The 19,491-nt window shown below is 45.6% G+C and overlaps 1 protein-coding gene across 1 annotated transcript in view; it reads left to right on the top strand.

The window, feature by feature from the left end:
• The window catches only part of LOC137658693 (E3 ubiquitin-protein ligase RAD18-like), a 297,989-nt gene that overhangs the window by 205,827 nt on the left and 72,671 nt on the right, over window positions 1–19,491 (top strand). The window contains exon 10 of the mRNA XM_068393684.1: window positions 1,599–1,659. Within this exon, the coding sequence (XP_068249785.1) occupies window positions 1,599–1,659 (61 nt within the window). The remainder of the gene's footprint in view (window positions 1–1,598; window positions 1,660–19,491) is intronic.

Raw genomic sequence — 19,491 nt, 5'->3', positions numbered from 1 at the left:
AGAGAGAGAGAGAGAGAGAGAGAGAGAGAGAGAGAGAGAGAGGAGGAGAGAGAGAGAGAGAGAGAGAGAGAGAGAGAGAGGAGAGAGACCCCCCCCCCACGCACACAAAGACAAGAGCTTTTAACTGCCCTGGGAGTCGAACCCTGGTCCGGGAACCTTGTATAAACAGTGACACTACCATTTGGCCACGAAGAAAGATAAAAGTCAATGACAATTCTTCTGTACCTATACCTGTCAAATTCAGGTTTTCTGTACTTAAAATTGACATGATTTATAATTCGGTTTGTTTTTAGATATAAATATGATACTAAAATGTGAATATTACATCCATTATTATTGGATACAGTTAAGGGAAACAACAGGGAGAGAGAAGGACGATACAATATGACAAAGAGACGAGACAGGGGGCGGTTAGCCAAGTTCCTTCCCCTTGCACGTTTCCTCCGCCACATCTACGCTAATTCAAATAAATTAGTAAAATCAATTGAATTTGGGAAATGAGAGGAAAAGGAATGAAAAATAAAAATGGGAATACGTGGAATGATGGATAAGAAAGAGATTTAGAATAATTGATAGATTAAAATGACAAATGAATGCCAGAAAAAGAGAAGATGAATGAAAATCGCAAAAAATAGCGAGAATCAAAAGAGTTGGAAAGATACGTTGTAGATGTTTTTGGGAGAGTAAAGTATATGTACGAAAGGGATTTGTAAAGGAATTGTGAAAAAGATTAAGGATATACTAATAAATGAAGGACAATAATAATGTGAAGGAGGTATCATACTAATATGCATGATAGGTCATATAGGTGAAGTAATTCTATGAAAGTGAATGGTCATATCAGTGGGAAAATATTGTGAAAGTGAATATAGGTTTATGACGGACTACGTAGATTTGATCAGCTAATTTGAATGTAAACAGTGCATTAGATTATAATTCGCCATGTTTTTAATTATAAATGATACTCAAATGTGAATATTACATGCATTATTATTGGATACAGTTAAGTGAAACACCAGTTTAATCAAAATCCAGTTTATTTCAAATATTGTTGTAATTTTTTACCACTGTAAATGGATACACACTACAGAGAGAGCTAGGACCAGCTGGGTGTAGAGATAGATAGTGATCCGCAACGCTCCCAGTGTAAAGGAGCACAGGCCATTTAAAATCATGGCCCAGCTTGAATTTTAGTTCAATTTTCATGAGAATTTACATTTAATATGTTTTGCATTGTTCTTGGCCATCCCAATGCTGTTGCCAACTATAGGTGGTATTAGAAATCACATTCTTAATGTTTGGTAAACTATCATCACAAAGAATGTTTTTTTTCTCTCTCTCCTTGGCCTTGAAAAAATGAAACTGCGATTAACGAGGTCTAACTGTAATCTCTTCATCTTTAGTTGATAGAGGAATGCCAATGTTACTATTATATATTGCTTTCATGTTATAAGAATTTGGCCATAATATTAAAGCATTGCATTAAATCTCTTGAAAGTATTAAAATGTATACTATTTTTTCTTACGTCAAAAATTCTGTTGTATATATCTCATTGTATAAAAAACAAAAACCTTATATTTACATACTTTTCTTTCAGATCTTCTCTTACGATAGAAAAACTCCTGTGGAAGTTATTGAAAAAGAGCAAGTTAACTATTGTAAGTATTTTATAATATGCGCTGCCTTATATTTAAGTATTGTTTGCTGAAGAATAGTCTTTTTGTGTTTTACTGGTTTTAGAGCTCTATTTTCCAGAAAGATTTGGTTGTGAAAATGAAGAGTAGGTGAAGGTAAAATGTATAAGAATTTAACTCCTAAAGCTTAAAACCACAGACATAATCCTAAGAACATTTTGTACTGTCTACTCTGATAGTTGGAGATTAAACATGGCATGAAACTTGGAAAATTGCATATCACTATGTCATATACAGTATAAATTTTAGTTGTTTTTTCTAATTATTTTTCATATGTTGCTTTTATATATATAATTGTAATTTTTTGGAAACCTTTTAAATATGTATTGAATAAGAGAAGATTTAGGGAGAGGGAACAAGTATAATGTTCACAATCTTTTATTTAATTTTGTATTTAGTAGGATAGTTCGTGGGGGAATCATGCAATTATAATATAATATTAAAGTAGTGTACCTTACATCAGATTTAATGTATATGGTGGTGAATTACTGTACTGCAAGAATAGATTTACACAATTTGAAAAGGAATTGAAAACATGGTCCTACAATCCAAGTTATCAATTTGAAATTTAGTTAAATTTTGAAGTGTATTTAATACTGTAACATTAATATTTAACATTGTATGGCACTAGTGTTATTTTTATCGTATATGCAAAATTGATAGCATGTACAGTACAATACCTTAATTTTTGCTCTAATGATATCTGTATTTGATTGCTGACTATTGTTTAGCAATCAAATTTTCTATGTGGATTTTAGTTATGCTTCAGAAAACAAGAATCAGGCGTCGAGGGTGAAGCCTAACGCGAATGAGTGATGATGATCATCATCATCATCTCCTCCTACGCCTATTGACGCAAAGAGCCTCGGTTAGAGTTCGCCAGTCATCTCTATCTTGAGCTTTTAATTCAATACTTTTCCATTCATCATCTCCTACTTTGCACCTAATAGTCCTCAGCCATGTAGCCTGGGTCCTCCAACTCTTCTAGTGCCTTGTGGAGCCCAGCTGAACATTTGATGAACTAATCTCATAGGGACTGCGAAGGGCATGTCCAAACCATCTCCATCTACCCTTCATCATGATCTCATCCTCATATGGTACTAGAGTAATCTCACTTATAGTTTCATTTCTATCCTGTCCTGCCATTTAACTCCCAATATCCTTCTGAGGGATTTGTTCTCAAATATACTAAATCTATTGGAGATTGTTTCATTGTCATACCATGACTCGTGTCCATAGAGTAACACCGATCTCACTAAATTGTTATATATTCTGATTTTTATAAGTAATTTCAGGCAATTTGATTTCCAAATTTTACTTAACCTAGCAACTGTCTGATTTGGTTTTTTCAATCTTTCACTGAACTCTAATTCTAAAGACCCTGTATTGGAGATCATAGTTCCTAAATACTTGAATGATTCTGTCACGTTAATCCTTTCTCCTTCCAATGACATTTCATCTTCCATTGCATACTCTGTTCTCATCATCTGTCTTTCTTCTATTTATCTTCAGCCCAACCTCATATGATATTTCATGCATTCTGTTAAGCAAGCATTGCAAATCGTGTGGTGTTCTGCTAACAAGGACAGCAACATCAGCATACTCTAGGTCTGCTAAATTCTTATCACTAATCCAGTCCAGTCCTTCTTCACCATCTCTGACTGTTCTACACATTACAAAATCCATGATGAGTATAAACAACATAGGTGACAACACATTCCCTTGGTGTACTTTGCTGTTCACTGGAAATTCATTTGATAAGACTCCATTAACATTAACTTTGCACTTGGTATGCTCATGCTCATGAACAGACTTAATCAAATTTGCATTTTTAAGAAGAATTCCATGATAATCCAAGGACTCTCTGCAAAATTGGCTGGTGCACACTATCAAAGGCTTTTTCATTGTCTACAAACGCCATCAAAATGGAATTTTTGGGCTCAAGCCATGACGTCCTGATGGAAGATTCCTTCAGTAGCTTCCTGAGGGTATATATGACTACAGTAGATATTCCCAGAGAATTAACTAAAGGTTTCACAGAATTCTAACTTCTGGTGCGAGTACCCATAAGGTTTCCCTTTAGGATATCGTATAATAACAGGGGATGTATGCTTGACACGCCTCATAGCTATCTGCACCCCACATAGCGTTTACGCTTCGAGGGGGGAAGTGTGGCAAGTATTAGGAGGAGCCATTACAAAACTCTCCTCCTGCGTTACTGTTACGGTACCTAGCGATGTAAACAAACGGCCGCCATAGCTGTCCGCCATCTTGGTTTACGTCACATCCGCGCGCTCCATTCCTTGTTCTATAGCGTACCTGAGTAGAGTGTTTTTCCCAGTGTTCGCTATTTTATTGCATCATGTCGCAATCTTCAGCCTCGCCTTCTTCTGGAAAGTTGAGTACCATATTCTTGTATTGTATAAATAAGCTCCAGCCGTAAAGTAACGACTTTTTATCTTTAATTCATGTGTTTTGTGGCTGAGCTGTGCCCTGACCGGAGACGTCATGTTGCGACGCTGTTGTTCGCCTCGCATGCTTTATTTAGTTAGCCAGAGCAACCTTCCCGGTCTTATAATTAATAACTACATTAGTTATATAGTCTTCATTGCTAGGAATTAGTTATATTATGCCGTTAGTATTCGTTTTAGGCGACTAGTGTTAGCCTAACCATATACTAGATTGCTAGCCTAGCCCCTAGGCTTGATAGCCTAGCATTCATGTTTACTTCTTGCATGATATAATAAGTGTTCCTAGTGTTATTTTATAAAATGAAGATATAGGCATTTATTCAAACAAGATTCAGTGATTGCACAGATGTTATTTCGCCTTCTAGGGAGTATACAAAGGGTTTCAGTGATCTTGGTAGTCGTCTCCCTTGCCCCTAACCTAACGCTGGGGCTATTGTATACTCCCTTACCTCCCCAGTTACCTTACCTAAGGTAATCTCCTCCCTCTGAGGTAGCCTAGGCTACATCCTACCCCTCTTTACCTCGAATTGCATTCAGGTAAGGTTAGGCTAGGATTTTCCTTCCCCACTCCTTGCCATAGTACATGCGCTTTGAGTTTGGGACGGAACCTCAGAGTACCAGTCGTTCACCCCCCAGCTCCCTATTAGGAGAATGTACTCTCCTGTTCCCTGCTGGAGGGTGAAGGTGGTGGGGCTCTGCCCTTCCCCCTAGTCCACACTTGGTTGGGTTAAGTCCCTTCCTCCCTGTGGCCTAGCGACTTGTCCTCCCCCTGCCCTTCTTGGTCTAGGAGACTAGCTCACCTAGCCTAGGTTAGGCAGTCTGTGGGATTCTGCTTTTTTATAGTTTAGGACAGGACATTAGTGATGTACCTACTCTGTGCTAACTTACCCTAGGCTGGAGAATGGAATCTTCCTACCTAGACAGGCTAGCCCTGAACAGAATCCCCCCCCCTCCCCCCCCTGGGGAGTGCAGGTGGGAACTACGCTTCCCCCATACACTCCCCCTCAGGACTCTCTCCCCTCCCCCTCTATCCCTTTGGTGTTGGCTTAGCCTTCACACCCCTGTCCGCCGTCCTACAACTCCACCACGTGCCGGTGGGTTGCCGGTTCGGCTCGGTCCTTTCGTTGGTTAGTCCGTACTGCTACGCTTCCCGCATATAGTCGAACTGTGTGAAAGCATTCGTTGGTCGGTCTGCCGGCGGAGGACCTCCCTTCTTTGAGTGTTCTTCGGTCCTCCCTTGGGCCGCCACTGGCAACATAGCCAACTGCCGGCTCTCTGCTGCCGGAGGAAAGGTAGTACCCCTCCCTTTCATTTGAACACTTCTTCCAGAGGAAGATTGGATTGGGTACTGGGTATTACCCTTCCCTCTCTCTCCTCTTATCCTATCCCTCTCTCTCTCTCAGTGCTGGTCCACTGCTGCCCCCCACTCTGCCGTCAGAGTCTTCGGTGCCCTTCCTGTCTCATTGAATGATATCAGTGTCGGTTACTGTCGCCGGCCACCTACCGGCTGCCGGGGGCTGCCGGCTTGCCGGCAATCTGCCATCACCTAAGGTGTCACCCTCTCTCTCTGCCACATAGATTGATGGCTTGGAAGGGTCCATCCTTGATGGGGACTTGCCGGCGCCAGACGAGCCTCTGGCATGCCACCAGGCTGCCGGCGCCACCAATCATGGCGTTACAGTGGACAGTCACTCCTCCCTCCTGCCGGTCCTGTGCCGGCAACTAATATTGTACAGCTATGGATAATAGCCAGTACACCTATGGTATAGTTATACCCTAGACTGAAAACTATTATGTATAGTTGTACAGTAAAATCTTTCCAGCATATTCTGCGCATCCATGTGCAGTCTCTTGGTGGGACCTAATCTGATAAGGGGGCTTAGCTTATCCCCCTTTTTCTTATACACTGAATGAATTCAGCTTCCCCCTCTTACTGTACCTAATTCCCCAGAGGAAGCCTAAGCTTTGCTCATCCAGCACGGATGTTCTTCCTCCCCCCAGGGCCCATGACGGTCCTCATGAATTAGTTACAGTATGGGGTCGCGGCAATTGGCTGGGCGGGATGCACAAATATGTGTCTTTCCTACCTCCTTTCTGGCTTACCTATCCTAAGCCTATATACACTGGAATCTTATATTATAAGTTTATAACTTATTATAATCTAAGATTACTGTAAGTCATGTTTGTATTGACTTCCTAATACTCAGTTCTTCTTTCTTTTACAGGAGGAGTATGTGAAGTGTGAGAGCGTCTTCTGCAGCGTTCGTCGCCTTAACTTTCATGGCCACTTGGCGTGCTGGACCCACGCTGGCTGTTCCATCACGAAGGGGAACCTTCGCTACTGGGATCCGCAGGCCTGTAACGTCTGCAAGGACTTGCTCGATGAGGCGTTTGACAACCCTCAGTCAGCAGAGGCTAGGGATAACGCCCGGGAGAAATTGAGAGCCCTGCTCTTTCCTAAGGCATCTGCTGATGCCGTTATCCCCAAGGATGATATCCCCTGCGTCCAACTAACGGTCGAACCGGATGATGCGGCCGCTCTCTAAGATTGTCATATAAACGAAGTGGAGAGGATGTCGGATGTGTCCGAAAATACGGAAAGGACCCGCATGACTGAGGGTCAAGAAGAGGAAGAGGATCAGGTGGAGACCCCTGATTCTGAGGACGAGATTGCCCATGCGTCCTCCGTGACTTCCGTCGTGGTCTCTGAACCAGTCCCTTCTACATCTGCCTCCCCGATACCTGTGGTACCGGGCACCCAGGATACCATCCAAGCCCTGGTTGCATTCCTGGACGAGAAGTTCCGCAAGGGGCATGCAGACCTTAAGAGGGAACTTCTGAGCTTGAAGAAGCAGCCGAAGAGGATCTCCGTCAAGGATCTTCCCCCCCTGTTCAGTGACCAATCCCTGGAGTCATGCAAAACACATGCCCATCACGACTGGAGGCATCTTCATTAATGATAAGCTAGGTGCCGTTCCCCTTGAAGAGGTGGAGCTCTACCCTAGCTTCGACGCATACCCGGACTGTTACATCCGTCTCAAGTCCGAACCAGTCTCCAAGGAGGAGACCGAGCCTAAGAAGGTCATAGTGTTTGACCACGCCAAGGCTCAAGCTATGCTGGCTGACTGCCTCAAGAGCAGAGGATACACCAACTCCAAGATGCCGGCTTTGAGCAAGAAGCACCCGTCTTTTCTTGCTCCTCCCACCATGGTCTTTCCCTTTGCGGAAAAGGCCTTGAATTCCGTGTTGAAGGCGGTGGAGGAAGAAAAACCCTGCCCTACATAGGAGGAGTGTAGGCCTCTCTCCCTTGCCCTACCTCCCGATGATAAAAGCTGGAAGGACATCCAGATAACCTTCACGGTTGGAAAGCTGGAGGCTGACGTCGCTGGACGTCTGTTTAATGAAGACCTCCCCAAGCTCACCGACTACCTTTTGCTTTGGGAACAAGACACGAAAGAAAGGCTGGCCGCCTCCCTGTCTCTTCAAGTGCAACTTGAGACAATGGCCGGGGACATTCGGGTCCCAGGCTACTACATGGTTCTTGCGAAGACCCACCTTGCCACCTTGCTGAAGGATTTGTACAGCTTCATCAAGGCTCGAAGAGCCTGTAGAGAGTTCGTGTTTGCGGACGCTACCGTTAACCTGGAAACTGATTTCGTCCAACATCTGGGGCAAATACCTCTTTCCAGTGGACCTGGTGAAAGAGATTGAGGACAAAGTCACCACTGAGAATAGGAACCTTCTCAATAAGTGGGGCATGTCCCGAAAGAGGAAATATTCTCAGGATGAGGGTCCACAGCCTAAGAAGTCCAACAAGCCCCGACCCCAGCAGCGTCAGGCCAAACGCCAGTTTCCGACACCCGCTACTCCCCAGCTAGTGGCTCAGCCACAACAGACCTTTCAGCTGGTCCCTCAGCCGGTGGTGGCCCAGTCACCAGTTTTCACCCCTGCCTATGAAAGGCAATCCACTACCTTTCGGCCCAAAGGTAGAGGCTCCGGCAAAGACTCCTCTCGACGTCCATCCAGAGGGAGAGGAGGAAGAGGAGCAAGCGGCCAAGGTGGTAAACCCTCGGGAAACCAGAAGCAATGAAGTGCTTCCGGTGGGAGGAAGACTCCGCCTCTTCCAGGATCGTTGGACCTTCGATCCTTGGGCCCACAGCATCGTCAAGAAGGGACTAGGGTGGAGCTTGATAAAACCACCTCCAGTCTTCCACCAATTCTTCCAACCCTAAACCCCCATCCTGGAAGAATATGTCCGAGAACTCTTGAACAAGAAGGTGATCAAGAGGGTGAAGTCCACCAGGTTCCAGGGAAGACTGTTTTGTGTTCCCAAGAAAGACTCAGACAAACTCAGAGTCATTCTGGACTTGTCCCCTCTCAACAAGTTCATTGCGAACAACAAATTCAAGATGCTAACTCTTCAACAGATAAGAGCCCTACTGCCTCACAAGGCTTACACGGTCTCAATAGACCTGGCGGACGCATACTGGCACATTCCAATGAATCACCAAGCTTCCTCCTACCTAGGATTCAAGCTTCAAAGAAGACAATATGCCTTCAGGGCTATGCCCTTCGAACTCAACGTGGCCCCAAGAATCTTCACGAAGCTCGCAGACACGATCGTCCAACAGCTACGCCTTCAAGGCGTCCAGTTGATGGCTTACCTAGACGATTGGCTGGTCTGGGCAACATCGTCAGAAGAATGCTCGCGTGCCTGCAGAAAGGTGACCCAGTTCCTGGAACATCTGGGTTTCAAAATCAACACCAAAAAGTCTCGACTGTCTCCAGCTCAGAAGTTTCAATGGTTGGGAATCCATTGGAACCTTCAGTCACACCGTCTTTCCATCCCTCTGAAGAAAAGGAAGGAAATAGCTGGATCTGTCGGGAGACTTCTAAAATCCAAACGGATTTCAAGACGACAACAGGAACGAGTGCTCGGCTCCCTACAGTTCGCCTCAGTGACAGACCCAGTGCTACGAGCACAGCTAAAAGATGCATTGGGAGTCTGGAGACGAAACGCATCCATCGCTCGAAGAGATCACAAGATACCTCTGCCAACCAGGCTTCGCTCACTCTTCAAGCCATGGTCGGAGGCAAAGAATCTGAAAAGATCAGTTCCTCTTCAACCACCACTTCCGTCGGTCATCATCCACACGAATGCCTCGCTAGAAGGATGGGGAGGTCACTCCCACAAGCGACAAGTTCAAGGAGCATGGTCTCCCCTATTCAAGACGTTTCACATCAACATCTTGGAGGCCATGGTGGTTCTTCTCACTCTGAAAAAACTATCCCCTCGTCCATGATCCACATCCGTCTCACTCTGGACAGCGCCGTTGTGGTCAGATGTCTCAACCGTCAGGGCTCACGATCGCCCCAACTCAACCAGGTGCTGTTACCCATCTTAGGAAGAGATGGCACCTCTCAGCAATTCACTACAAGGATTCCGCAATGTGACAGCAAACGCTCTATCGAGGACAAGCACCATAGAGTCGGAATGGTCCCTATACGCAAACACATTCTCCTTCATCTCCCGTCAAGTCCCGGAACTGCAGATCGACCTCTTCGCGACGAGCGACAACAACCAACTTCCTCTGTACATGGCCCCATACGAGGACTCCAAGGCGGAAGCGGTTGACACCATGTCCCTGGATTGGAACAGATGGTCCAGGATTTACCTGTTCCCTCCACCCAACCTTCTGCTGAAAGTCCTTTCCAAACTGAGAACATTCAAGGGAACAGCAGCCCTAGTGGCTCCCAAGTGGCCCCGGGGCAACTGGTTCCCTCTAGTCCTTGAGCTACAGCCCAAGCTGATCCCTCTGCCAGACCCAGTTCTCTCCCAGCAGGTTCAGAAGTCGACTGTCTTTGCTTCATCAAAGAAAACCCGAGACCTTCATCTCATGATTTTCTCTCCCTAGCCATGAAGAAAAGGTTCGGAATCTTGAAGAAAAGTTTAGACTTCTTAGAGGAATACAAAACAAAGTCTACCAGAAGGCAATATGAATCATCCTGGAAGAAGTGGGTGTCCTTCGTCAAGGCAAAGAATCTTACGGAAATATCCATAGATTTCTGTATGTCCTTCTTCATTCACCTTCATGGACAAGGCTTAGCAGCCAATACGATTTCCACTTGTAAATCGGCCTTGACAAGACCACTACTGTATGCCTTCCAGATAGACCTGTCCAACGAAATCTTAAACAAACTTCCGAAGGCATGTGCTAGACTCCGTCCTGCACCTCCACCGAGACCCATCTCCTGGTCTCTGGATAAGGTGCTCCATTTTGCCTCTAGCCTGGACAACGAATCTTGTCCTCTGAAAGACTTGACTCAAAAAGTGATTTTCCTTTTTGCTCTCGCCTCGGGAGCACGAGTCGGTGAAATAGTGGCTTTATCTAGAGAAGAGGGCCAGATACAGTTCGCCGAAACATGGGAACTTACCCTCTTCCCTGACCCAACGTTTCTCGCTAAGAATGAACTCCCTACTAAGAGGTGGTGCCCATGGAGAATCTGCCCTCTGAAGGAAGATGTCTCTCTATGCCCAGTAGAGAGTCTAAAGGTCTATCTTCGAAGAACTTCAGACTTTGGCGGAGGTCAACTCTTTAAAGGAGAAACATCGGGTAGTTATTTGTCACTTGAACAACTAAGGGCGAAAATCACCTACTTTATTCGCAGAGCGGATCCTGACAGTACACCCGCAGGTCACGATCCTAGAAAAGTCGCCTCTTCCCTAAATTTCTTCCAAGGAATGGATTTCGAAAGCCTTCGATCTTTCACAGGCTGGAAATCCTCAAGTGTTCTTTAAACACTATGCGAAGCAGGTGCATGAAGTCAAGAGATTCGTGGTAGCCGCAGGTAGTGTATTAAAACCTGCTGCTTAGTGCTGCGTAGGACAGTGAGTTATTTTGGAGCTCTAACTCAACGGGTGCCTGTGTTGACCTTAGTGTGATATTCTGTACTGTATAGTGATTTTTATGTATGAAAGACTGTTCTTCTACAAGGTGAAGTAACATAGACTTGAACACGTGTGCCACATGTTTATTTGGACATGAAGTGTATTGTGACTTTAAAAGACTTTTAGTTCCCCTGGAACCTATGTGTTTAATGGCAAGTTTTCCTTTTCAGATTCCACACCCTTGTTTTATGTAGTCCTCAGTCTATGCTTATTAATCAATAATTTTATTGTAAATTATTTACCTTATTTCATATTATCGCGAATATTTTCTTGAATAAAATAGAAATTTTGCTACCATATGCGTCTTATTTCGCCACACTAAATGAAATACACTACTGTTACAGAGTTTTGTTGCCCCAATTTTGACCTTTATTATAATTCATGTTATTTGCTCCTGTCTGATATAAGCTCACCTAAGAAAAGTGAAATTTCTGGGCTCGAACCTGTGCCGCCCAGTGAATAAGCTCCATTTAGCACTTATTCTTAGGTAATTTACTGCTAAATATACCAGAGAAAAAATGTAAAGGAGTGCTAGGTTAACTAGCTCGCTCACCTATTGGTGTCGGTATAAAATTGGGCGTATATTCCAGAGGTCCCGCACTATTTAGATTAATCCACGACAGAGAACCCCAATAGAGGAGAGCCGTTCAACCTCACTCGGTACTACTACAATGCATCCGCTCAGAACCCAACTCCTTTTAGCACAACGATCAAAGTAACCCGCATTTTTCTGGTGCTCTCGATTTTGGATATTTTCTAGTGAATTATGGCTTCTTCGTCGGTTTCCCAGGAGACACCGTCTAAGTTAAGTACCAAGCTGGATTTTACTGTGTTTTGAGCAACCTAGATCGTTTAATATTTATATTATAGGAGTTATTCTCTTCGTTCATACCGATCTTGCTTGATTTCACTACAGTTGGTACTCCTGTTTTTGAGAGCTTTTAATTTTCACTTGCGGTGTTACTATGTGTATTATTTTTATTATCAAATATTATTTGTTATTGTGAATATTCATTATTTAGCGTTTAGAATCCTCGTGGTTCAATTTTTGGGCCGATATCATTTACGTATCGCTATGGCTGCCGACCGTGCTAAGGCGGCAATGTTATTTTAGCCATCAGGTGTGTCTTTTGTGATTTAATTATTTATGTTGCATGCCTTGCCCAAAAATTTTCTATGTGTTTATTCATATATTTAACGCTATTATTATTATTATAATGAATATTTGTGCCATTACTCCGTTTGATCTGTCTGGTTGGGGATCGTCAGTTGGTAGCCCTGCTGCCTCGTATCACGTGATCCTCCCCCACGCTCCCCCTCTAGCTAGGTGGGAGGCTAGGCTTCTCCCCCCTCCACTAAGGGACCGTTGCCTTCCCTCCTTTTAGAGGGGGTAGTTAAGTGTTTATGGACTTTGTCCTCCGGGTGGCCCGGCGGTTTAGTCTCTGTCTAGTCTGGTTGGCCACCGGTCTACAGAGTTGGATCCCGGTGTACCCTATTTTATATTCACTTTTCATTCTGGCTTATGTTATACGAAACCCTCCGGGTTCGATTGGCAGTTCTTAGTTACAGTTCCGCCCCTCTATTATTTTATAACATTTCCTATGATGATTATATATGACAGATCACTACCCCGGAGTCCCTAAAGGAATTGGTATTGAATATACCTTTATTTCCCGGCCCGGGGTCTACCCCACCCCGGGAAATCAGACACTATGTGTCTTAATTCCTTGTTATTGCATCCTTTTTTATGCTCCCGGCTTGACCGGAATGGATGGCTATACTTTAGTTTCAAGTTAGACTTATGTTTAGGCCCGGGACCTCCGGTCCCGCCCCTATGTAAGACTATTACAGTTAAGCTCTAACCTTGCGTTAGACCTATGTTAGGCCCGGGTCCTCCGGACCCGCCCCTATTTAAAAAAAAAAAAAAAAAAAAAAAAGTACAGTTAAGCTCTAATCTTATGTTAGACCTATGTTAGGCCCGGGTCCTCCGGACCCGCCCCTACTTAAAGACCAGTACAGTTGAGCTCTAATCTTGTGTTAGACCTATGTTAGGCCCGGGTCCTCCGGACCCGCCCCTACTTAAAAGAATAGTACAGTTAAGCTCTATTCTTGTGTTAGACCTATGTTAGGCCACTTAAAGAATAGTACAGTTAAGCTCTAAACTTGTGTTAGACCTATGTTAGGCCCGGGTCCTCCAGACCCGCCCCTACTTAAGAGAATTACAGTTTCTCATATACTATTCTTTTTACAGATGGTGCATTGTCTGACGCCGGCCTGTGCAGCTGTTCTGCACCAGCCTTGTGGCCACTCCGTCTGCCGATCTCACGCCCCTTGTGGGGTTCAACTGGAAGACGTTGTGGTATGGCACCCGGATAACTGTGTGATTTGCTTCGACCTCATCACTACCCTTGGATCTGACTCGGTGAGTCCCGTTGGCTATATTGCCTTCTTATTTTATTTACTATTAGTAAGATATCTATGGTCTTGAAGGACCATTGGGAGTCTCCCTTTTATAATTCCCACTTTTATTTCAGGCATCCCCGGAGCAAAAGTCTGCGGCTCGGGCCACACTGAAGGTGTGGGTTGGTGGGTTTGCCCGGAATGTAAAGTCTAAGCGGCCGTACGTCCTATCTGAGGACTACTGCACCATGGTTTACCCCAACGCCAAGTCTTCAGCTGCTGTGGCTAGGCATGTGGCAGCTCCCATCATTGCCCACATTGATGCCACTATAACGGGTCTCATCGACCCAGAGCAAGATCCATCGGACGCCCCCGGAGGTCTGGAGGACAATGTTGCCTCCATGAACCTGGACGTCGAACCAATGTTGCTAGATGAGCCGGATACAGGTAGGGTGGTAAGTGAGGCAGGTGTGTCCGGCGCTGAGATTCCTATCCTCAGCCCCGCTCTTTCTTCTTCTTCTGATCGCTCTTCCTTTCTTGGATTTTCTGGGGACCGTGATTCGTCTCAACGTTCATACCCGGTTCCCCCTAAGGATAAGTCTACTTCAAGGACCTTACCCAAAGCTCGCAAGCCTCACAAGACTTCTCATGGCTCTAAACATGGTACGAACCCGTCTTCAAAGACCTCTGGTTCCTCCTCTAAGTCTCACGACCCGGGAGTTCCTTCCGCCCCTCCTGCTGCTAGCCCGGGCCTTTCCGAATCAGCTATGCTTCGCATCGTGTCGGAGATGCAGGCAAAGTTGGTTTCGGAGATGCAGTCGAGGATGGACACGATGTTCTCTAACTTCGGTCAGAGAATTGGGGCTTTAGAGCAAGGAGCTCCGGAGAGAGTCCAAAGCTCTCTCATACCGGATGCCTCTAAGCTCCCGCCGTTTGCCAAGAACAACCCCTGGCGGATGGCTCTTCATTCCCCGTTCTCAGACGGAATGTTGACTCTGGAGGGCCTTGGCACTCGTCCTCTAGAGGACTTTGAATTCTTTCCTCCGGGTCTGGCATTTCCATTTCATGGTTATGCCAGACTTACCGAGGAAGCTTTAGTCCGATTAGACAAGGTCCCCAAAGAGACGGTCATCTTCCCGAAGGAGCAAGCCCAATCTGTTTGGGCCAGATTTTTGAATGACATCGGCTGCACTAACACCATGCTGACGCCTTATAAAAGCTCCTTTACGATGTTCTTAATGGACAAGACCACCTTGACTCCATGCGTCAATAAGGTGGCAGAGCTTGCCTTTCAATATGCTCTGGAGGAGAAGCCCTTGCCTCCCATCCGAGAGGTGGATCCAATCTCCCTCCTTCTTCCCTCAGGTATTGAGTGTTGGGACAACGTCCATACCACCTTTACCTCCGGCAAGCTTGCAGCAGACTGTGCCTCAGTCTTGTTTAGTGAGAAGCTTCCCCGTCTCCCGGAATCCCTCATTAAACAGGAATATGATTCCCGCCTACGGGTGGGCCGTACTCTAAACCTGGCCACATCCACGGAGTCGATAGCCTTGACTTACGATACGGAGAGTATTTTTAAGTCTCTCAACAAGGCTACGTTACAGTCTTTGTATTATGACTTGTATGACTTCGCTACTGCTAAACGCAGATGTCGCAAGCATGTTCTAGCTGAGGCGACGATTAGGCATGAACCTAATAAACTCATCCGGTCCTCCTGTTGGGGTTCAAATCTCTTCCCCGAGGATCTCGTAGAGGAAGTCTTGGCGGAGGCCACTAGGGTTAATCAGAGCCTTAAAGCCCGTTGGGGTTTGACCCCTAAACGCAAGTATGACCCCGCAAATTATCAAGCCCGGGGTAGGAAGAAGCTTAGACCATATACCTCCACCCAGTTCAGGCAACAACAGAGTGCTTCATCCAACTTCCGGCTGCCTCTTCCTCCATCTTCTGTTGCCCCTGCACAGCCTTCCACCTCTCGGGCTCCTTCGGATGACTATGTCACCGTTCTGCTACCTAAGAGCCAGCTTTCTGGTGCCTCCGCCACTTCCCCTGCCTTTAACCAGTCCTACGAGGCTCATAGCTCTTCCCAGAGTTATGGTAGAGGTAGAGGCTACCACCGTGGCTCTAACCAGAACAAAGGCAGGGGAAGAGCCTTTCGCAGAGGAAAGAACTTCCGAGGCGGACGTGGAGGCAACTCCTCAAACCAATACTGAGGTACAGCAGGTAGGGGGGAGGCTCTATGCCTTCCGCAATAAATGGAGGTTCAGTCCCTGGGCGTTCAGTATCATCTCCAAGGGACTAGGGTGGAGTTGGATTCAAGGACCTCCTCCTCCGAACAAATTTCGTCAACATTCCACTCCGGACCTGGTCGAATTTGTCCAGGATCTTTTACAAAAGAACGCCATACAAGAAACGAAACATCTGAAGTTTCAAGGTCGGCTGTTCAGTGTCCCGAAGAAGGATTCAGACAAGAGAAGAGTGATTCTAGATCTATCCCTTCTCAACTTGTCCATTCAATGCGACAAGTTTCGAATGCTTACCGTCTCGCAGGTGCGGACCTTACTTCCCCGTGGGGCCGTCACCACCTCTATCGATCTTACAGACGCCTACTATCACGTCCCGATAGCGAGACACTTCCGTCCGTACCTAGGCTTTCGCTTAGGGGACAAAAGTTACTCCTTCAAGGTGATGCCTTTCGGGCTCAACATTGCCCCAAGGATCTTCACAAAGCTAGCAGAAGTCGCTGTTCAGGAACTCAGGAATCAAGGGATTCAAGTAGTAGCCTATCTGGACGACTGGCTCATTTGGTCAGACACCTCCCAAAATTGCCTAAAAGCCACTCACAAAGTCATCCATTATCTTCAATCTCTAGGCTTCCAGATCAACTTCAAGAAGTCCCGTCTTCTTCCAAAATCGAAGTTCCAATGGCTCGGCCTGCAATGGGATCTTATATCTCATACTCTGTGTCTTCCCAGACCCAAGAGGTTAGAGATTGCAAGGAACACCAAACGCTTTCTCAAAGACAAAGTAAGTTCCAGACGACTCCAAGAGAAGATTCTGGGGTCCCTTCAGTTTGCCTCAGTGACGGATCTTCTTCTGAAGGCAAAATTGGAAGATATCAATCGTGTCTGGCGTTCGAGGGCGAACCGGAAGCTCCGGGACAGGAAAGTCCGCCTTCCTCCCATTCTACGGGAAAGACTTCTTCCTTGGACAAGAGCAAACAGTCTGTCAAAGTCAGTTCCCCTTCGATTTCCTCCTCCGGAATTAATCATTCACACTGACGCATCCCTATCAGGTTGGGGCGGCTATTCTCAGCTCAAGAAAGTTCAAGGTCTTTGGACTCCCTTGTTCCGCCATTTTCACATCAATGTGCTAGAGGCTATGGCAGTTCTTCTAACCCTGAAACGTCCCGCTCTTCCCAAGAAACAACACCTTCGTCTGGTCCTCGACAGCGAAGTGGTGGTCCGCTGCCTCAACAGAGGCGGGTCAAAGTCAGGGCCTCTGAACCATGTTCTAGTAGCCATATTCTCCCTAGCAGCCTCGAACCGTTGGCATCTTTCAGCTGTCCACCTGGCGGGAGTCCGGAATGTAGTGGCAGACGCCCTGTCCCGGACCTCCCCTCTAGAATCGGAATGGTCACTCGATCTAAAGTCATTTCGGTGGATTCTCTCTCAGGTTCCCGGTCTCCAAGTGGACCTCTTCGCCACGGAATCCAACCACAAATTGAGAGTATATGTGGCTCCCAATCTAGACCCTCAGGCTTACGCCACAGACGCCATGTCACAGAATTGGGACAACTGGGAAAAGATTTATCTCTTTCCCCCGGTGAATCTTTTGCTGAAAGTTCTAGACAAACTGAGATCCTTCAAGGGACAAGTAGCCTTGGTCGCACCCAACTGGCCCAAGAGCAACTGGTATCCTCTCCTGCGGGAGTTGAGATTATACCCTCGCCCGATACCCAATCCGGTTCTGTCTCAGATAGTACAAACACGCGTTGTGTACGCTTTCTCAAACATTCAGAGCGCCCTAACTTTATGGACTTTATGAAGTTTGCGGCTATGCATGGTGCCAATATTGATCCTCAAAACACCTTGTTCCTAGAATCGGATAAACGGGATTCCACCATCCGTCAGTATGACTCTGCAGTTAAAAAGTTGGCAAAATTTTTAATAGACTCAGACGTGAACTGTATGAACTTGAACCTTACAGTCACTTTCTTTAGAACTTTATTAGAATCAGGTCTGGCAGCCAATACTATCACCACTATTAAATCGGCTCTGAAAAAGATCTTCCTAGTGGGTTTTAACATAGACTTAACCGACTCTTTGTTAGCTTCAATTCCGAAAGCTTGTGCCAGACTGAAACCGGTTACTCGTCCTACCCCGGTGACCTGGTTCCTTAATGACGTACTCAAATTGGCTTCTGATACCATTAACAGTTCTTGTGGTTACATGCCCCTTCTCAGGAAAACACTTTTCCTAGTGAGCTTGGCTTCCGGGGCAAGAATTTCTGAATTGGCAGCCTTGTCGAGAGACCCGGGTCATATTGACTTTCTGCCTTCAGGAGAGGTCCTTCTTTCTCCTAACAAATTCTTTTTGGCTAAGAATGAAGACCCTCAAAACAGATGGACCTCCTGGAAAATTGTTCCCCTCACGCAAGATCCGTCGCTGTGCCCTGTCACTACTCTTAGGTCTTATCTATCCCGGACCTCCTCTAACTCCTCGGGGCCTCTATTCGTTAGAGAACAAGGCGGTACCATTACTATTAAAGGGATCAGGCAACAAATTTTGTATTTTATTAAACAAGCTAACCCTGACTCTTTTCCTCTTGCACATGATATCAGGGCGGTTGCCACCTCGGTGAACTTCTTTCACCACATGAATTTTACAGACCTTTCCAGGTATACAGGGTGGAAATCACCGTCAGTGTTCAAGAAACACTACCTTAAACATTTGGAAGCCCTAAAATTTTCTACAGTAGCCGCAGGGAGCGTAGTTACTCACGAGTAACTCACAGGTTAATGCCTTGACTCTTTATCTCTCCCTCTTACCTGCCTCATTTATACCCTATTGTATTCGTTGGTCGCGCACCTGAATACTGTTATTATATTTGTAAATTTTATGCTCCTGAGTATCTGTATATATTATCACTCACGGCATTATTATACCTACCTTATTGGATTTATGTTCATATTTAAGATACCCTTATAATTGTTTTTTGGTACTCATCTCTGATTAAAGCATCCTGTTTTTCTCTTACGCTTATGTTTTTTCCTTTATTTTGCAAGTTTGGTGACATTTTTCTCTTGTATAGATTCACTGGGTGGCACAGGTTCGAGCCCAGAAAAGGGATTTTGACGTAGGAAAAATCTATTTCTGGGCGAAGGACCTGTGCCGCCCAGTGAACCCTCCCAGCTCCTCTCCCTTGGAGTCCCCAAACTTTGGGTGCTAAGGAGTTGGGTTCTGAGCGGATGCATTGTAGTAGTACTGAGTGAGTTTGAACGGCTCTCCTCTATTGGGGTTCTCTGTCGTGGATTAATCTAAATAGTGCGGGACCTCTGGAATATACGCCCAATTTTATACCGACACCAATAGGTGAGCGAGCTAGTTAACCTAGCACTCCTTTACATTTTTTCTCTGGTATATTTAGCAGTAAATTACCTAAGAATAAGTGCTAAATGGAGCTTATTCACTGGGGGGCACAGGTCCTTCGCCCAGAAATAGATTTTTCCTACGTCAAAATCCCTTATTTGTTCCCACACAAGTACTTAACTTTCCTGATCTGTCTGCGAGACCGACAAGATCTTCGTCTACAGGTGAGTTTTTCTTCATCAGGATATTTCGAGATGTTCCTCTCTTCCAAACAGGACTTCCCTGCCAGGAGGGCAGGAAGCCATGTCATAGTTTATGCCATTGGTAGTGACATGTAACGGAGATGTCACGGTCTCTAAGGTCATCAGACCAAAGGAATATTGTTTGA

Source organism: Palaemon carinicauda, chromosome 19 (assembly GCF_036898095.1).
Source record: "Palaemon carinicauda isolate YSFRI2023 chromosome 19, ASM3689809v2, whole genome shotgun sequence".
Lineage (NCBI taxonomy): Eukaryota > Metazoa > Arthropoda > Malacostraca > Decapoda > Palaemonidae > Palaemon > Palaemon carinicauda.
This window is presented reverse-complemented; position numbering and strand designations above follow the sequence as displayed.